The sequence below is a fragment of the Ylistrum balloti genome, unplaced genomic scaffold (assembly GCF_031769215.1).
Source record: "Ylistrum balloti isolate Yb309-2 unplaced genomic scaffold, AGI_CSIRO_Ybal_v1 Utg369806, whole genome shotgun sequence".
Lineage (NCBI taxonomy): Eukaryota > Metazoa > Mollusca > Bivalvia > Pectinida > Pectinidae > Ylistrum > Ylistrum balloti.
In genome coordinates this window covers 448,586-469,012 of record NW_026781981.1, presented here as the reverse complement: position 1 = coordinate 469,012, position 20,427 = coordinate 448,586, and the positions used below count along the sequence as shown (strand labels likewise).

Below are 20,427 nucleotides of genomic sequence, written 5' to 3'. Positions count from 1 at the left end.
ATCTTCAGCAGCTCTGTCTTATACGACGACTATAGTGGTCCTACTGTAGGCCACTTTTATACCTTTATCAGAACTGCTCACTCGCAGAATTTTTTCCTTCATCAGTTCTACATTTCATCACTCTTACTCTTTCCTTATATATACCTTCAGCAGTCCTATTCCTTAATCCAGTCAAAGTCTTCAGAAATTCTAATCCTTTACCAGCGGTCCTATATATGTGTACATTTCAGTGCTCCTTCAGCAGTTCACACTCTGTACCTCAATTACAATTGTAGCAGTATTGGACTCAGGATTGATCCTTGTTGACCATGAAACTCATTTGGTAGAGAGTTAGATTGTTTAAATTTTGAAGGATTGCAGATTCAAACCCCGGTCAGACCATGCATTCTACTGTCCCTATTACATTTTGTGTCTGTGACCATCTCTTATTTCAAGTAGGTGAATGCTTGACAAAGTACCTGGGTTGTAATTAATTGTATCTTTGATGGGGCAGACACAGGATGGAGAAAATTAGTGAAACCTGACTTGGTCGATCAGCATTTACCGAGTTGCTCAATTCTTTGAGGTTCATCAAGAGTTTGGGGTCTCAAATTCAGATCTGGCTTTGCATGTTCCACTCCTGGTAAAAATTTTAGTGACATTCAACTTGTTATGTCTGTTGGAACTGTGAAATTATTTCTATTCTTTTCCCATACCTACATTCACTTCTTCATGTTTCCTCTGAAGTGTCAGGGTTATCCTCCATGATAGGTCAGGGTCATTTCCCATGATAGGTCAGGGTCATTTCCCATGAAGTTTCATGGATTTTTCTCCTGAAAGGTTAGGGTTGAAAGGTCAGCCTCAGGGGTATTCCCCTCGACAATGTCAGTCATCTTACCTTGTAAAGTAAGGTCAACAGGATGAGAAAGTAGAAAGAGTTTAAGGGCACAGAGACTGATATCCTGTGCAACTGTATATGTGTGAATATTTCTGATGTAATTATCACATTTACATGTCTTTACAAGAACATTTTAACAAGCTTCGGAGGTTTATTTCCTAATTGTGAAATCTGCTGTCATATCTAATGTAAACAGGCAGAAACACTTGACAGATATATAGTCTTAAAATTTCATCTCTCTGTAGTCTTCATCAAGATAACTTTTATATTTTATTTCTATGTCAAGTATGGAGCAGGATAATAATGTTAGATCTGTATGATATCACGATTCTTTTCATCCTGTCTGTCAAACAGGAAGCCTTGTATTGTATTAGCTGCAGATATGCTGTAATAATTAGAGATCCATGTAAAGTTATTTGTCCAGAATGTTATCTGAGGCAGATGTGTTTTATGTTTAGTTTTTTATGTGTGCCGTTTAATGTTTTGTTGTTAAACAACAATTCCACACCATTTACTTATGATTTAACTGATGTACTGAAGAACACAGGCTCCAGGTTCTATTCTCAGTAATAAGTTAACAATAAAGAAAAAAAAAAATCAGGCTTCAGGATCTGATCTTTGTAATAAAAGCAACAAAAAACACAAGTACACAGGCCCCAGGTTCTTGTCTGTAATAAAGTCAACAAAAAACCCATGTGAACACAGGCCTCAGGTTCTTTTCTGTAATAAAGTCAACAAAAAAACCCATTGGGAACACAGGCCCCAGGTTCTTGTCTGTAATAAAGTCAACAAAAAAACCCGTGAACACAGGCCTCAGGTTCTTGTCTGTAATAAAGTCAACAAAAAAACCCATGTGAACACAGGCCCCAGGTTCTTGTCTGTAATAAAGTCAACAAAAAAACCCATGTGAACACAGGCCCCAGGTTCTTGTCTGTAATAAAGTCAACAAAAAAACCCATGTGAACACAGGCCTCAGGTTCTTTTCTGTAATAAAGTCAACAAAAAAACCCATTGGGAACACAGGCCCCAGGTTCTTGTCTGTAATAAAGTCAACAAAAAAACCCATGTGAACACAGGCCTCAGGTTCTTGTCTGTAATAAAGTCAACAAAAAAACCCATGTGAACACAGGCCCCAGGTTCTTGTCTGTAATAAAGTCAACAAAAAAACCCATGTGAACACAGGCCCCAGGTTCTTGTCTGTAATAAAGTCAACAAAAAAACCCATGTGAACACAGGCCTCAGGTTCTTGTCTGTAATAAAGTCAACAAAAAAACCCATGTGAACACAGGCCCCAGGTTCTTGTCTGTAATAAAGTCAACAAAAAAACCCATGTGAACACAGGCCCCAGGTTCTTGTCTGTAATAAAGTCAACAAAAAAACCCATGTGAACACAGGCCCCAGGTTCTTGTCTGTAATAAAGTCAACAAAAAAACCCATGTGAACACAGGCCCCAGGTTCTTGTCTGTAATAAAGTCAACAAAAAAACCCATGTGAACACAGGCCCCAGGTTCTTGTCTGTAATAAAGTCAACAAAAAAACCCATGTGAACACAGGCCCCAGGTTCTTGTCTGTAATAAAGTCAACAAAAAAACCCATGTGAACACAGGCCCCAGGTTCTTGTCTGTAATAAAGTCAACAAAAAAACCCATGTGAACACAGGCCCCAGGTTCTTGTCTATAATAAAGTCAACAAAAAAACCCATGTGAACACAGGCCCCAGGTTCTTGTCTGTAATAAAGTCAACAAAAAAACCCATGTGAACACAGGCCCCAGGTTCTTGTCTGTAATAAAGTCAACAAAAAAACCCATGTGAACACAGGCCCCAGGTTCTTGTCTGTAATAAAGTCAACAAAAAAACCCATGTGAACACAGGCCCCAGGTTCTTGTCTGTAATAAAGTCAACAAAAAAACCCATGTGAACACAGGCCCCAGGTTCTCTCCTCAGTAATTACGACAACAAAAGAATGTGGATGCTCAAATCACAGGTTCTCTCTTTGTAATGAATAAGACAACAAAAAACCATATGAAAACAGACCCCAGGTTCTCTCTCTGTAATGATGAAGACAATAGAAAAACATGGGTTACAGGCTGCAGGTTTCTTTTCTCTGAAATAAAATGAAAATATCACGAGGAGACGGGACCATGGTTTGATTCATTATAACAGGTGAAGGAATAACATGTTATCTTATCAGTCAGGGACAATATCATGATCTATAAATAGCTTTTTCAAGTGATTCTGACTGTACAAAAAATAAAGGAGGAAAAAATACCAAATTCATTTAAAAATTTTGAAAAAAAAAAAGAAAAAAAAACCAGAGAGACGGGGAGAGAGAAAGAAAGATTTACAAAATTGTTGACCGAGATTTCACATAACCCACTGACACATACTAAACATATTCCCTGTCCCCACCCCCACCCCCTATTCCTAATCTGTATTGGTCCTATCTGTTTGATCTGTCACGAACCATGACAGCTTTTAGCCAAGTTTCACCTCTATTACTGTAAGATGGCATCACAGGGCTTCTGTGTCAGCCATGTTGCTTGATTGATGATGTGAATACATGCTTGGAGACAAGAGAACACTGCACCATCAGGTCATGTGATCCTGGCTCCCCTGTTACTGACTTGTGAAAACATTGGGGAAAATACTTGTAAAAGTGTATTTCTAACTGTTTTATCAATAAAAATGACTTACAGAATTTAGCGATGGATTCATAAAAATGAAAAATAAATCATTGCAGTGTAGGGAACCGCTTTATCAGAATTTTATAGGAAAGGGCTGGAAATGAAATGTGAGATGAGGTCATTTGTCAAGTTGAAATAAATGCAAAATATCAATAAATGAAAAGTAAGCTGTATCAAGGGAATACCTTGGTGCTTTGTTGTTGATGATAGCTGTCATTTTTCATTGGCCATGCATAGAGGGACATTGTTATATAAATAATGACTTCAGAAATAACATAGAATTGTACAAAATATGTTACCAAGAGGGGGGCATTGATCATGTGACAGCTTTACAATGAGGTTTATAGAGCGGGTCGATATGACAGGATTGGTTGGACTAATGGGTAGCTGGCAGACTGGCTGTATGAGATATAGTGGTGAGATATAGTGGTATAATGTGGTTAGTAATAGTGGTAGGATGTGGTTGGACTGATGGTAGCTGGCAGACTGGCTGTATGAGATATAGTGGTGAGATATAGTGGTATAATGTGGTTAGTGATAGTGGTAGGGTATGGTTGGACTGATGGTAGCTGGCAGACAGGCTGTATGAGATATAGTGGTATAATGTGGTAAGGTTAGTGATAGTGGTAGGGTGTGGTTGGACTGATGGTAGCTGGCAGACCAGCTGTATGAGATATAGTGGTGAGATATAGTGGTATAATGTGGTTAGTGATAGTGGTAGGGTGTGGTTGGACTGATGGTAGCTGGCAGACTGGCTGTATGAGATATAGTGGTGAGATATAGTGGTATAATGTGATAAGGTTAGTGATAGTGGTAGGGTGTGGTTGGACTGATGGTAGGATACGACAGAATATAAGTGACTCAGTGGTGAAATGGTCAGTTACAAAATACGATCTCCATGGGCTATTCTTTAACAGTTTGATAAATACAACAAGCTAGAACTATCTGGTAAAACGTAGTAGCATTGTATGGAAGGAATGGTTTATGGTAAACATGTAGTATGAAATATTATAGTAAGACATAGGAGGGCAATGTATGGTATCCTGATTCCGAGGTTAATGAAATTAAATGACAAGGAACCAGGGGATTCCATTTGTAACAGAAAAGTGTAGACCTGTTTGTCAACAGAAAAGGCTCTATGCCATTCTCCCTATATGTTGTATTGTTTTAGAATGTTTATAATATCAATTCCAAGACAAATTGCTTTTGTCAATGGTGATGGTTGTTCCAGAAATAGTCTCTCCCCTGCTGTTAAGTAAGCAGGGTGTTATTGTGTGTGGTTTATGCATGACCTGCCTGGGTTCTCTCAATTATCTATGTTCTAATTATTTGGGTTTAATAGTTGGTAAATCGTGTGCTTTTATATTGTACAGAGATGCTTGATTTACCAATAGGAGTCATTGTCCTGACTTGGCTGTGTTATTTTCCTATTGGGCCAAAACAAACGTTCCAAAATTAATTGATATATTTAGTATCCTGGGTGTGTTTTAATGATGTCTTAATGTCCTGACCAGGAAGCAGACCATTTGGTGGAATCTATTGTTTCCCTGGGTCACATCATCCTAGGACATTTCATTTGTTCTACAATATTGGTTGAGATCTGTATTTAAGGTGCAGAGTGCTTTAACATTTCCATGTCTATTACATGTATATATGTAAGGTCTACAGATGGAGCAGACGTGGGATTGGAAAGCAATAAAACAAAAACACAGCTAAAATCGATACAACAACAATTTTACGGTGATAGGAATCAAGGTCATCACCAGGTGACAATAGCAATGTGATGGATACAAACATTGATTTGATGTTGATACACAGAAAATCTGCCTGATAATGATCTACTACTACCACCAGTCTTGACAAAATGTCTGGGAGGTCTAAAATTGGGTGAAATTTTATACATTTGTCATTTGATGTTTCTTTACCAGACTTTGACCAGAGAAGCTAGCTAAACTGAAGTGATTTATCACCCAGCCTCCCTGGTGTTGTGATGTAGTTCTACTGTTGGGTCACTGTATACATTTTATTAAGTTATTCATCTAGACACTCTCAGTGTTAAAAATATGTGGTTTTGATGTCGTAAGCCTTATTTAAAGCTGCAATCTTTCTGCATCTATTTCACCTGTAAAGGATGCCTTTGGGCCTTCTGGGTAATAATTACTGCAGTCCATGCCTGTCAAGTGTCAATTTTAGTGTCTTGATCTGCAGACTTTCCAGGAGTACCTGTTTCATACTGAAGTTATTTATAGCTTTTATTTCACGCTTCAGATAGTAAGTTTGTTAACACTTCTTATCTACACATCGCTATTTCTGAATGATTACCTAACCAGCTGATCAATCATGCAAATCTACATTGAAATTTCATGGTTTTCGACCTTTGGTACTGGCCTGGCTTAACAACAGTACTTCTTTGTTACCACAATCTCTATGTATCAGATTTTATAATTCCCTAAAGTGTCAAATTAGTACCACTTTGTTTCCCTCCAGAGTGATGGCTACAACATCAGCAGCTCTCCTGTCGCATTGGACTGTGGTCTCCTTTGTCTCCTTGACCACTGGTCAGCTCTGCAGACCACATGTGGTCAGGATAGCTCATTATAGCACCAGGAAGGCTGTAGATATGATTATTTAGGGGAGTTAGGTGGTGGATGATGTAACAGGCAACTTCAATATTCAAATTTTTCCTCTCTTGGATTTGCACAGTTTATTTCTTCTGAACAAACCTAAAATGAAACCATTTTAGATTGGCGTATCTTAGAGAGACCAACTCATCCTCTGTTCTCCTGCCAACAGTCTATGTGTACATAATCCTCTATGTTTCTAATACTAAGCCCGTTTGTGCTACTTGAGGTTCCTGGGTCTCTAGTAGTAATGATGTGTATTGACATTCTTTGCAGTTCAGTGGAATTTTTATTGTGCTGAGCAGGGATGATAGAAAATCTATTTCTTAATGATGTCTAAAACGTGCACAGAAACGTTAGAAATAGAATGGAGAAATTTTAAGGTAGAAAGCCCCAACACATTTTACTGGGTACAGACACAGTCATAGTTATTTCTTCCATAGTCAAGTAATAATGGAAAAAAAATCTAACAAAATATATGGTTTGTGAGTCAGTTTAAAATTTTCATTTTTTTTTTCTTAGTAATTTGTGAAGCGATCATGTTCAAGACATGAATGTACAGATTTTCTTTTCAAAAAGGAGGTATACAGGAGTTGGCTAATTCAATGTTTCTTTTTACCATTGTACAATCCGCTGTTGTATACATTAGTCAATTACCAAACAAATCTTAATGTTTTCTTCATAAGAGGTACAATACTGTGGAACATTCTGCCTTAAACAAATTTATGTTCTACACTGAATGCAAGCAAAGAAATCTCGCTGGATTCAAACATACAGTGTGTGTGTTTTATGTTTATAAAGGAAACTACTTCTTTACAAGGTAATTACTGGAAGGTTAAAGATATAAAAGGCTAGTTTCTAATTTTCCTGTTGTTCTTTATTTTTTGAAGTTCTGTAAGGTAAATGACCCATAACAGTTGTAGCCTTCACATTCACAACAGTATTAAAACCAAATAGATAATGTAATGATCTTTTAACACAATTTGTATGTGGCTAGTTTCCCTCCATAAATAACACATGGCTCCCGTTTTCTCATTGTTCAGCTTTCAGCTAAAATGATTTGAAGGAAAGCTGGTGGTGTCTATATAGTCTTTAACAAGTGATCCAAATCACACTTGACTTGTTCTTAAATAAAATGTGATGATTTTTGATCCTGGTACAGGAGACTGGTGGAGTAGAGACATATAATGTTGTTGCCATAGATACGACCTAACCAGACCCACATGGTGTCTCCACCTGGTGACTGACCTTTTGTTTGACCTCATGTGCGTGTAAAACATAATGTAGACATTGACAGCATACCAGTGTTGAGAAGAAGCACAGGCGTCTTGTGTGCATCAGCAACACTGCAGAGGCAGAGATTTACCACTTGTATCAATACAAGATGTCGAGGTCTTTTTGAAATGATGATGGCTCACACGATGATGATTTCTTTGATGCTTGAACAATGAGTATGGAAAGTTGAATTTATGATTGAGGAAAGGTTTAATATTTGATGTGTCACTAAGTGATATATTACCATAGCTACCAGCCTGATTGTCTGTAGTCTTATGGTAGTTGAACAATGTCAGTAACCCTGTAGATCTACTTTAGAAAGGCTTTGAAATAGACACAGATTTCTTGTTTATTATCCTGCCTGTGATTGATGAAGTATAACTAGTTAGATATAACATTCCCAATATCAGGCCTATAATTCAATATAAACCATTGAGTTTTATGTACAAACACCCCTGTAACTTGTGTAGTTAAAGGAATATAATCTGGACATGGAGTAGGAATTAATCGCTGAGTCAGCGGAAATACCATCCTGTTGTAATCCAGGGTACAAGTTTGATGTTAACCATATGAAAGGCATCTTTTTGTGCAGTGTATGGATAATGAAATGTTGCTGGCATTGTACTTCTGTGATATATCACTACAGCCATCAACCTAATGGTCTACCGAAAATATACATAGTCTTATACTACTGTAGGTCAGTATCATCTAGTGGGTCAGTGGGAGTAAAATATTTATAGTCTTATACTTCTGTAGGTCAGTATCATCTAGTGGGTCAGTGGGAGTAAAATATTTATAGTTTTATACTACTGTAGGTCAGTATCATCTAGTGGGTCAGTGGGAGTAAAATATACATAGTCTTATACTACTGTAGGTCAGTATCTTTTGTGGGTCAGTGGGAATATAGTCTTATACTACTGTAGGTCAGTGTCTTCTAGTGGGTCAGTGGGAATATAGTCTTATACTACTGTAGGTCAGTGTCATCTAGTGGTCAGTGGGAGTAAAATATACATAGTCTTATACTTCTGTAGGTCAGTATCTTTAGTGGGTCAGTGGGAATATAGTCTTATACTACTGTAGGTCAGTGTCATCTAATGGGTCAGTGGGAATATAGTCTTATACTACTGTAGGTCAGTGTCTTCTAGTGGTCAGTGGGAGTAAAATTTTATACTACTGCAGGTCAGTGTCTTTAGTGGGTCAGTGGGAATATAGTCTTATACTACTGTAGGTCAGTGTCATCTAGTGGTCAGTCGGAGTAAAATATACATAGTCTTATACTACTGTAGGTCAGTGTCTTCTAGTGGGTCAGTGGGAATATAGTCTTATACTACTGTAGGTCAGTGTCTTCTAGTGGGTCAGTGGGAGTAAAATTTTATACTACTGTAGGTCAGTGTCTTCTAGTGGTCAGTGGGAGTAAAATTTTATACTACTGTAGGTCAGTGTCTTCTAGTGGGTCAGTGGGAATATAGTCTTATACTACTGTAGGTCAGTGTCTTTAGTGGGTCAGTGGAAATATAGTCTTATACTACTGTAGGTCAGTGTCTTCTAGTGGTCAGTGGGGGTAAAATTTTATACTACTGTAGGTCAGTGTCTTCTAGTGGTCAGTGGGAGTAAAATTTTATACTACTGTAGGTCAGTGTCTTTAGTGGGTCAATGAAAGCTTGTCTATTGTCTTCTTTATTACCAGAGAATGTAATCTACTCATTTCATTGGATAGTTGATATCACAGGGTGACCATTAAAGAGTCACTTTTTATAGACTGGAATATTGCCTGGTAGTATTAGTGGTTTGGAGATTGTTGAATGTCCTTATACATACACTCCTCATAGCAATGATATCATTATTGTTTTCTGTGAGGTTCAGTGGCTTGGTAATGTGAGGTTTATATGCGAAAGAGCTACACATTAAGTGATTACTTTGCTAGCGATGAAGTATGATAAAAAGAAAATTTTTATGGTTATCTGATTCTATGAAAAAGGTTATATATTACTTTCGTTTGTCAAAACATTTCAAGTGCCTATATGCAGCTTTGAAAGGGTTCAGGGTTTATGTCTCAATATATTTCACTATAGGTTACTGTATCATAAATCCTTGTAAACATTATATACTTATGTTTCTATCTCAGATGATTGATGACTTGTGTTTGATATTGGTAAAGGAGTTGTCTGCCCTTGTGGAAGCAACATTTCTTCTGATTTATGTGTACAGCTCAAGTGACCACAGTCCAGTCTGAGGAGAGAAAAAACTCATTAGGACCTGCATGTTTATGAGCACTAGATTGGCCATTCTTTCCCTAGAGATTTAATTAGAAGGGTTGTGGCCATGTTGTCAGCTGATAGATTTATCATTAGAGATGATTAAAAACCACAAGTTTTCCCACCTAGACCTTTCATCTGAGGCTCACCAACATGTCTTAGTAGTTTTTGTCCAGGGTTCCATGATTAATGGGGTCACAGACATGTGTGGAAGGAAAAACAACATGTGTCATTCATTTATCAGCATAGCTTTCTTCTCTACTATATATAAACACATTTATTACTATGTAATTCAGTAAATAGTATCTTGAGCCTGTGACAGATAAAGTTATATTTTCATATTTCCACTATAAGTTCCTACATGAACATTTACACTGGGAAGTGTTCAAGTAGGTATGAACATTTACACTGGGAAGTGTTCAAATAGGTATAAACATTTACACTGAAAAGTGTTCAAGTAGGTATGAACATTTACACTGGGAAGTGTTCAAGTAGGTATAAACATTTACACTGAGAAGTGTTCAAGTAGGTATAAACATTTACACTGGGAAGTGTTCAAGTAGGTATAAACATTTACACTGAGAAGTGTTCAAGTAGGTATAAACATTTACACTGGGAAGTGTTCAAATAGGTATAAACATTTACACTGGGAAGTGTTCAAGTAGGTATAAACATTTACACTGGGAAGTGTTTAAGTAGGTATGAACATTTACACTGGGAAGTGTTCAAGTAGGTATAAACATTTACACTGGGAAGTGTTCAAGTAGGTATAAACATTTACACTGGGAAGTGTTCAAGTAGGTATGAACATTTACACTGAGAAGTGTTCAAGTAGGTATGAACATTTACACTGAAAAGTGTTCATGTAGGTATAAACACATTTAAAATAATGTATTTTGAATCGTCTTTTTAGGTATCTTGTAATAGGAATAATGTTGGCTCATACAGTGTATATACTTCAATTTACAGCTGATAGTAGATACAAACACAAAATGTCACATGAATTTATTTCATATTAGGTTAAACAGATATTCAAGCTGACATGAATGGTTAAAAAATCTCAGTTCAATGCCTATAATCATGATTAAATGTTTTTGAGAGACCTATCAGTTTATGAATGGCTCTCCGTGCAGACTTCAGGAAGGCAGACATATTTTATAAAGAGGTCACCAGGTATACCAGGAAATGTGATGATGGCGGTCAATAGTGAAAAGTCTTTATTGATAAATGAATGGAAAATAGAGCTACAGTTCCACATGATAATGTGGTATGTTGACCCAGTTCACCTGTAGTCTTTCACAACACCCAGGGGACTCATCCATGTTGACATATTAAAACACACTGGCATTTTTATTGGCATTCATATTGATCGGGGAACATGCTCACAATTTACGTGCATGTCAATGCACAGACTCACGTCAAGTAACAAAACATCCTCTGATCACTGAAAATATGTTACTAGGACAACTGACTACAGGAAAGCGGATTAAAAAATTTGCCCTTAAAAAAGGAAAAAAACTTTATCCATGAATTTGTATAAAAGTACATTATTATCAAATCAGTTATGGTTTGTGTCTTCTTTGACTGAGAACAGACGACTTAATGTTTCTGGTCGTTCAGTAGAAAGCACTATAAGTGACTCTAGTCTCAGCAATGTTATAATCTATTTGTCCATCTTCACTCCTAAGAAGATAAGAAAATATATTGTTTGAGGGTATGGAATAATCTTCAATACTTTGACTAAGAACGGTAAAAAGAGTACGGTGAATGATTTCTACTTAAACCAGCATCACTACAAGTCAAAAATCAAGATAACAGGTTTTTTTACCCCAGTAAATGTTAGTATAATAAAATCATGGGGACACAATTGATTTTTTGAATACAGAGAATACGGATTGGTGGTGATGAGATGAGACGTTGACGTGGATAGTGTTTATCAGTGTTTATGTGATGTGAGGTGTGGGGGGGGGGTTAAGCAGTGCCGGATGTTGTGTTCCAGGGTGATTATAGGCTCCAATTTGTCAGTCTTATTGGTGACGTTATCAATTAATGTTCACACCAATGGTCATCTTCTGTGAACTAATGCTTACAGAATGATGTATGGTAGAGAGAACTAGCTCTCTGGGAATAGCCTCCTCTCAGACTGCACTCCAATCTCTTTAAAGTGCAATCCTTTCAATGATATTCAGAAAATAAACATTTGTTATTTTTATTAGTTTTTTTTTCATTTTACATAGAAAAGAAAAAAAATTAGTTCCATATCTTTACAAAATATTATTTAGGTATTCGTTGTTGCCATGGAAACTGCAGCCATCTGTCTGTCATAATGACATTAGTGTTTATAGGAAACGTAAACTATAATGGTTGTAGCTGTCACCAATTTTTCAGATTTTCTGTAAGAAGAAACCCTGTCATAGCCATGTGTTCCCTGATTGTAAACATGGGAGAAGGACTTCAAAGTGTGATAACTTGATGGGAAACAAAGTGTCCTACTTCAATACAAGAAAATTTAACTTAACACCCATATCTGTTAGCTATGAACCTGGAGGCTTTCAGGAATCGTGGGAATAATTCCTTGGAAAATTATTTTGTGATGAACTTCACAAGGTCAGTTGATGTCTCCAGCCCCAGACTTCAGAAAATACCTCCTTGGATGGGACAGCGTGAATACATTCATGTTTCCAGAAATCAGTCAAGTCTTATGCAATAAATCTAATCAACACAGTAAAATATAATTATAACCATCATGTCAAGGTTTCCTTGGAATCTTGTCTCAGCTGATGTTTTTGTGGACAGTGGTCAGTTACTCTGGTCAGTCTGCACGCCTTCCGATATTTGTGTGGACCTTGGTTAGTTACTCTGGTCAGTCTGCACGCCATCCGATATTTGTGTGGACTTTGCTCAGTTACTCTGGTCAGTCTGCACGCCTTCTGATATTTGTGTGGACACTGGTCAGTTACTCTGGTCAGTCTGCACGCCTTCTGATATTTGTGTGGACCTTGGTCAGTTACTTTGGTCAGTCTGCACGCCTTCCGATATTTGTGTGGACCTTGGTTAGTTACTCTGGTCAGTCTGCACGCCTTCTGATATTTGTGTGGACCTTGGTCAGTTACTCTGGTCAGTCTGCATGCCTTCCTATCTGTCATAGCAGAAATTGTTCTGCAGTTTACATGTGTGCGAACCAAGTCTGTGAGTCAGTTCTGATGCATAAACAAGTGAACTATGTACATATGTGTTGATGAAAGATGGATGCGAATGCAAACAAAAACACTTGTGTTGATGAAAGATTGCACATTTGTTACCGATGCTGAACGAACGTGATAAGCTATCATTTTAATTGGCAACATGCTACAATTTTTATCCTGTGGTATCATTAAGCCAAGTTTTATCTGACAAAGTTATGAGAGAAATTCCAGGTACTGGTCTCTTATCACAGATATTACATAATATATTATTGTGACTATATAATTACCAGCTCCATTCTTTCACCACAGAATTTAACCTGTTACAGGATTTAGATGAACACTTACTGTCAAGGTCCTCAAAGGCATTTTATCGTCAGACTAAAGCCGTTATACCATTAGGTGTACCTGTTCAGACTGTGTGGCCATGTATAAATTGATAGATGTAACTTTCTGGTTACATTTTGAAGCAGACGTAGATCGCTTTTCTGTTATCAGTGCTTGGTAACCACAAATATGGAGAACTTCTGAATCCACTAAAACATCTCCATGGTTACTTTACACATAAGATTATCACCTTGGTAACCATAGACCTCAGTAACAGAAACTTGACCTTGGTTACCATGTTTCTTTTAAAGATTTTGCATTAATTTTCTTTAACCTTTGATATGTTCTTCACTGACATTGTAGCATTGTTGAAGGACAGAGATTCTCATATGATCATAGTTATAGAGCAGACATGCTTACATTGTGTTTGGGCTCTACCTCACAGCTTTTTGTCTATATTTATTGTAATTAGTTGAGTTTGAATCATCTCTTTGTTCTTGGTTTCAGATTTCCTAGTTTTATCCCTGAGTTTAATGTTCCTCCTCCTCAACACACACACAAGACATCGTTGAACCTTTGTTTTTACCTTAGAATCCATTAGTAACCTCAGGTTGGAAGGGAAAATATTGACGTAGTTACCATGGAAACCTTTATCAATCTCACTTGGCACAACTAAAAAAGATCTTCATCACACTAGATTCAGGTTGGCTGCTGCTTCAAAAATCACATTTCATTTCCTTCATTAGTGGTATGTTAAGATTGCTGTGACATACAGTATCATAGGTAGACAGAGAGGTGAAGCTCATCCGTTACAACTTAATTACTCCTTTGATTTATAACTGTGTGGAAGGTTGTTAAAAAAAAAGTTTCTCCTGGTAATAAAGAGAGATTGGAAACTATGTTAAACATGTTTATTTTTTAATGTTTTATAAACTTATTGAATGACATATACTGGTCAAATGTTGTTGTTGAGAAGCTTATCTCATTACATAAAAGGTGGACTATTAATATAAAGCTCAACGTTGGTCAAGGCATCAAACTTCTGACATATCTTAAGGGCTACACTACCAATATTTCAAAGACAGGTCACTGTGACCTATATTTTCTGTTTTATCTAGACTTCATAGCACCAGCTAGGTTTCGCCAACTTAATTCTAGGTCTTTCTCCCAAAAATCCATAAAAGAAGGTATCAATATATACAGGTATATATGTACCGATGATATGATGGACTCGTATTTCTGATCACCTGTATTCAGGATATTCAAAATTGGTAGTATGATGGTACACAATTACTTAAATAATGAAATTGTCAGATAAAGTGACAATGTCAGTCAATTTTAGACCTATAATTTTACTATAAACCCCTCCCCTGTATGGTCATTGGTTTGTTTTCTAAAGGTCAAGTTTGGTTCAGGCTTGTAGCGGGCTATGTAAACAGCTAATGTGGAGCTGTGTTGTTGAAGATTATCACTGTTTCTCCCTGTTGTAATTAGTTGAGCATGGCATGCTGATCTTGTATAGGGATGTGTATCACACCCAGACAACAACCTGTTACTGGGTACATTGGCCTGATAAAAGTTTGGTATTCTGGCCACGTCTACAGTCTTGTCTGTGATAACCAAGCTAGAGGAGGTACAAGCATTGGGAGAGGTGGAGGGGCATCATTCTGATAGTGAACTGGCAGGCAGTACAGGTCAGGAAATGTTTTCACTAGAAATATAAACAAACTTCTACAGTTGTACACTCAAGAGGAGTGATGGAGTGCAAATAAATCAGATATCTATAAGATGCACTCTGATTGTCAATGTTTAAAGAAAAGTATACTTAGTACTTAAAGCACTTGTGATGTCATCTTTACTTTCAGCTTTCCTTTGTCAATGATCTTTTGGAATTTAGACTTTGAATGGCGAAAGAAAAAAAAACTCTTCAAATATTTTGAAGTTGAAAATGTTGCACTGTTGATCACAGAGGGTGGCTCCAGCCAAACATGAAACAATGTCCCTGGAGAACAGAGACTGACCTACATAGATAGGGTCTGTAGTATTAATCATAGGGTGTAGATTACAAAGAGAAAGAGGGCTTGACCTGGGGCCAAGGAGGACCAACAATTTTTACTAACATAAAAAAGGGCAGCTGGAATAGATCCAGACGTTTCTGGGGAACCACACCCTCCAATTAACTGGCAGCATGGATTTGTTGTGTCCTCAGTTCCATTTCAGGTTTACACTTAAATTACTCTGAAATACTAATAAAAAATATCTTTCTAAGGAAGATTATGAATCTTACATCATCAGATGTGATAATTACCAAATTAAAAGATTTCAGATATGATAAAGAGATTGCTGTCTATGATAGTAGCAATTAAATTCAAAAATATCATATTTGATTTGTAGTGTGTGATGATAATAAAGATTTGAATATGATTTGTAGTGTGTGATAGGCAGGTGATGAGATACTTCTAACTGTAGACAGGCATGTATTGATCTGGGGTGTATATAGATCTAAACATAGATATATATATACATACCTGTGCTGGGCCAGGTGAAGGAAACCAAGTGTTACCTGATAATGACAAATCATTGCAGTCTTCCATTTGTTTTAAGTTTGTGTTATATATGAGGTCCTCATTGTTGTTCTTTATTTACCTGTGGCTCACCTGTCAGGACGGACAGGTATGCCTGTCAGGCTGTTTGATGTTAGAGACTAGCCGATAGTAGCTGGCCACCTCTGATCCTCTGGTGTTTACACACAGCAGCACCGTGTCACAGCTTACTTCAGTGTTTCACTGTGGCTTAACTCCACGAGTGTTTTACCTCGCAGTAACTCTAGGTCGTGTTTTACATTGTGATTTCCTCAGAGAAAATGGTTCCATGGATTATAGTTGGAATAGAGACTGGACAGATCAACTTGATGCAGTTTGTTAAGAGTGGTCAATAGTATTGTTGTTTACAAACAGGTAGGTTGTCAGTTTAACATCTCTGTGTGTAAATATAGATAAAGAATGCTGTAGTTTCAGATGTGTTTAGTGATTAAAACACATACCGAAAATAAAGAAATGATTGGGGTCACTGTCTATATATAGTAATAGGTATGATTTGTGAGTATATACCCAGAAAATTAAGGTAAATATAATTTAGGTGTGGAGATGTGTAGAAAAATGAGTGAAACATTTCTTGGAATCTTGTAATGGTCAGGTAGTGTTTATAATTAGAGGATGAGCAAAGATTTTTTATTTTACATTTAACTTATTTCTGATACATAAATATCAGTGTATAATCTTGTGATTAATTTATCATCATATTGAAAATGACAGATTCATATTTCCATAACCGCTAAATTGGCAACCACCAGTTCTTAGATTGATTGTATCCTATATATAGTATGGACTTCGGAAACAGTCACAGCCACCCCATTATTGTGTTTTATAAACAATACCAACAACAGCCACCCCATTATTGTATTTTATATACAGTACCAACGTCCTCATCCGGTCAGTTTGACAATAAATCCTATTCCAGTTTATTACTATTTTCTTTCTGTATCATGTATAGCCATATGCACTTATCTATAATTAGGAAATATTAGTGGATACATATTTTTTTAACACTGTAACACAATAAATAAAGGTGGACAATTTTAGACTCGTGTCCTATCAGAACAAATTAATATAATGTATTATATAAAGAGATGTTGTTTATCTGAAGGTTCCAGATTTGAATTACCTATCATAATTTTACCCCGGTTTGATATAAGTATGAATTACCTATCATAATTTTATCCCAGTTTGATATAAGTATGTATGTATGATATAAAGCCTTATTCTTTCATGTGGTGATTTCCCATGAGTGTCCCTGAAAAGGTGCTGATAGAGTGATATCAATAATGACTGAATTCCAGCAGGAATGTAATAGGCAGTTACACATGTTGTTTGTGAAAAACAAACAAGAGTTTTGACATAATTGAAATATTCCACAACCTGAAGTCAAAAAAATGGGAAGAAGATGGAGTATGGCATCAACTACAGGATAAATCTTATTGAAACCATGGAGGAAAAAAACCTGAAAATGTCATTCCATTTCACTTTGTGATGGAAGTTTGAAGTGGATTTTAAATTAGTGGGAGCATGACTATGTTTAAATAACAGCAGGATTGGTGATGTTTTGATGTGGTTCACGAGACTTCGTTGATAAGCTGTAGCTATGGCAGTCTGGTGATGGGTGACTTTATCAGGAATTCTATACATTATTTCTGTCTATAACTTTGTTTTGCCAACATTATTTCCCTCTATATTCTTCTATCTGCATTCCTCATTCCTGGACATCTCTCTCTTCTCAAACTCTTCATCCCCATGCATCCCTGTCTTATACAGCCTGCAGGGCCACCACCTCCCCCTCAGCCAAGCTTCCATTTGATACTGATATTTTGGGGGGGAGTTAGTTATATTAGTGGCCTTTACCCTGGTGTGGCTAGGGCCCTTTCAGGGTCATCAGAAGTTCAACATTCATCCTGGGAATCATTAGAGACTGAAATTTAAGTCCCTCTTGTTTGACCTTCAAAAGGATGACATTGATGTGGATAAATGTGGTCAGTTTTTTAAATAAATGAAGAAAAAATATTGCATTGCTGGTATTAGATTTCCTAGTTGTAGATTTGAATGTAAAATGATATTAGGGTGAACTTTTAAGGTCAGAGACACTTAAAGGACACTTGTACATTCTTTCTGTTGAAAAGCATATTTGCTGGTCGGCTTATTTTACACATGCACCAGCAATGTGTAACAAGTGTTTCTCACACTGTGGTTCACGTTCCTGGTCTCTTTGTGTCTGGTACAGATACTTGTAACAGCCATGTATGTACTGATACACAACATCACCATTTCAAGACTTCTTAGAAAACTACTAAAAAATCTATCACTATGTCTAAGTTTGATAAAACAGTTGGAATATGCCCCCCCCCCCCCCCAACCCCCTACCCCAAAAAAATCCCCTCAATTTCCAGCGATACAGTTATATTACAGGTCATTGTCATTGACTTTTGATATAGGTCAAAGTGATGGATTTTTTATATATAGGTCAGGCTCCTTGACTAGATATGTGCATCTGGTTTTGAAATGATATTGGGTACATGTCAATCATTACATAAGGTACCACATTTGACCAAAAAAACATTGGAGAATGGTAAAGCTTATGACCATGAATAAAGGTCACCTGTTTAAATATTTAACAGTTTGTCTATTAAAGATAACAGCAGAGATCCTGTAACTATGGTAGTATTTGTTGAAATTACTTAACAGCTTATATCGTAAAGAAAATGGAGAATTTGACACATTTAGGTCTCTACATTGTTTGGGCATTACTTGCCTGGTAAGGACAGGATATGGGATGTGGTGTTGTTATCCTGTTGAGGTACATTATAGGGCTGGGGTATTACAGATTTGCCTGACAACATGACAGCTTCACACTAGATACTGTGTCTACTGCTCCACTATCATGTCTTCGTAGGTACTTACTATCAAACAACACCAGGGTATGATACTGGCTTAACATAGTAGTTATAGAGAAATGTGTCACCATAGGTTCACTGTCAGTATTGCATGTCTGACACAAAAAAATGGATTTATAACAAATTTATTTACAGGTATACAGCAGTCAACAGGAACCTTACAGACACTTTAGTTCTAAGATTGCTTGAGGATTTTGCTTAGATGTTTTTTTAGCCTTCATCAACTTACATCATCTTTGTTGTCATGGTAACATCATCTTTGTTGTCATGGTAACCAACCTTTTAAGTATGTGCTTACCTGTGGGCTGAATGGTTTTTTTATTTATATTTTTGCTGCTTATTTTTAGTATTTTCCTTCATTTTTGTTGTGTTTTTATCTCAATTTAGCAACGGTTCAATTGTGGGTTCCTTGAAAAGGACAATGAGCTTGGGACGTCTTACCAGAAAGCGTAATCGCCAACAACCTCCATTTGAAACACCTCCGCCGCAAAACCATCATAGCTTGTGAGTAGCTCCCCTGGATTTTTGTTGCACCTGATTTGCTTGCTTCTTTTCTTTTGGTTTGCAATTTGAACATAATTTTTGTCTTTTCACCTTTTTTCATGATAATGTTTGGACATCTGTTTGGTGTGTGACAACCTCTGCATGTCTACTCTTGTCATCTGATCATCTCCTTTAATCACATGTTAAAGTTGCATCTTGAAATCTAATATGCACAGTCTGTTTTATATCGACTCTGTATATCTATTTTCTCACTTACAAAATATTTCTTGTATCAAATTGTGGCTCAAACTTATTAAGTAACAATTGACTTGTACTTGTCTGTACACATTAAGTAAAAATGATTATTCAAATCATGAAGCTAAGGGAAAGCACACAATGTAGCTCAGTATGATGAATGTAGCTTTCTTGTTTTGAGCGCTAATATTTTCTATGTAAAAGGCAAATTAAAAGTGCAGAGTGCTTCTAATACCAGGTTATACAAATGATATCTACACATCGGGTTCCATAATCCAGCGATCCTTTCACCCCCATCACCAGTGATTATGGTTTTTCTTGGAAACCAATTTGTTTGGTTTTTTTTTTGGGGATGATACAAAACCTGAATTCTCCACTCTATACCTTCTGTTAACACTCAGTCCTTCCAAAACGTTGGCTTGCTCCACAAACTCTCTCCCATTGACTTGGCTTTGCTAGGTTTATTTACCCAGTAGGAAAGGTAAGTAATTTCAGTAGGAAAAAAAATTCTGAATCTCTTGAAATAAAATCGGGAAAAAGTGATTATAAACTTTGAAATCCTTTCATTTGAATGTGTATCCCTATGTTGGACCTGTGGACTAATATCACCAGGGTACTCCTGCACTAATGACAGTTAATGTCTATTCCACCAATCATCATTATAGACTTATCCGTAAGATCATCGTGAACTTCACTGTCAATCTGTAATATATGGCTTATAAATGGAAAGTTAGTTCTGACCTGAACGCTACAGCGGGGCTCTAAGCCTGGTTGGAATATCTAAAGCACATCTCCACACCAAATTGCAAGGTTTAAGGATCAAGATTGAAAGAGAGAAAGCCTTTTTATTGTGGTGTTTGCTAGGGTAAAGCTTTAGAAAACATGTAGATCATGATTGATCAGAGAGTATAAACCAGACTCTGAGGCTATCAACGTGGACAGGATGTAGTTTGTCTGAGAGAATG

The 20,427-nt window shown here is 36.8% G+C and overlaps 1 protein-coding gene across 10 annotated transcripts in view; it reads left to right on the top strand.

The window, feature by feature from the left end:
* The window catches only part of LOC132544688 (disabled homolog 2-interacting protein-like), a 134,482-nt gene that overhangs the window by 73,763 nt on the left and 40,292 nt on the right, over positions 1-20,427 (top strand). For 7 of the 10 annotated variants that reach the window (XM_060208314.1, XM_060208313.1, XM_060208312.1 and 4 more), the window contains one exon: positions 19,112-19,228. The exons of 2 other annotated variants lie outside the window; for them this stretch is intronic. In XM_060208314.1, coding sequence (XP_060064297.1) covers positions 19,112-19,228 — 117 coding nt within the window. Of the gene's footprint in view, positions 1-14,844; positions 14,916-19,111; positions 19,229-20,427 lie in introns of those variants that run through there. One more of the 10 variants, XM_060208320.1, reaches the window with a different exon arrangement.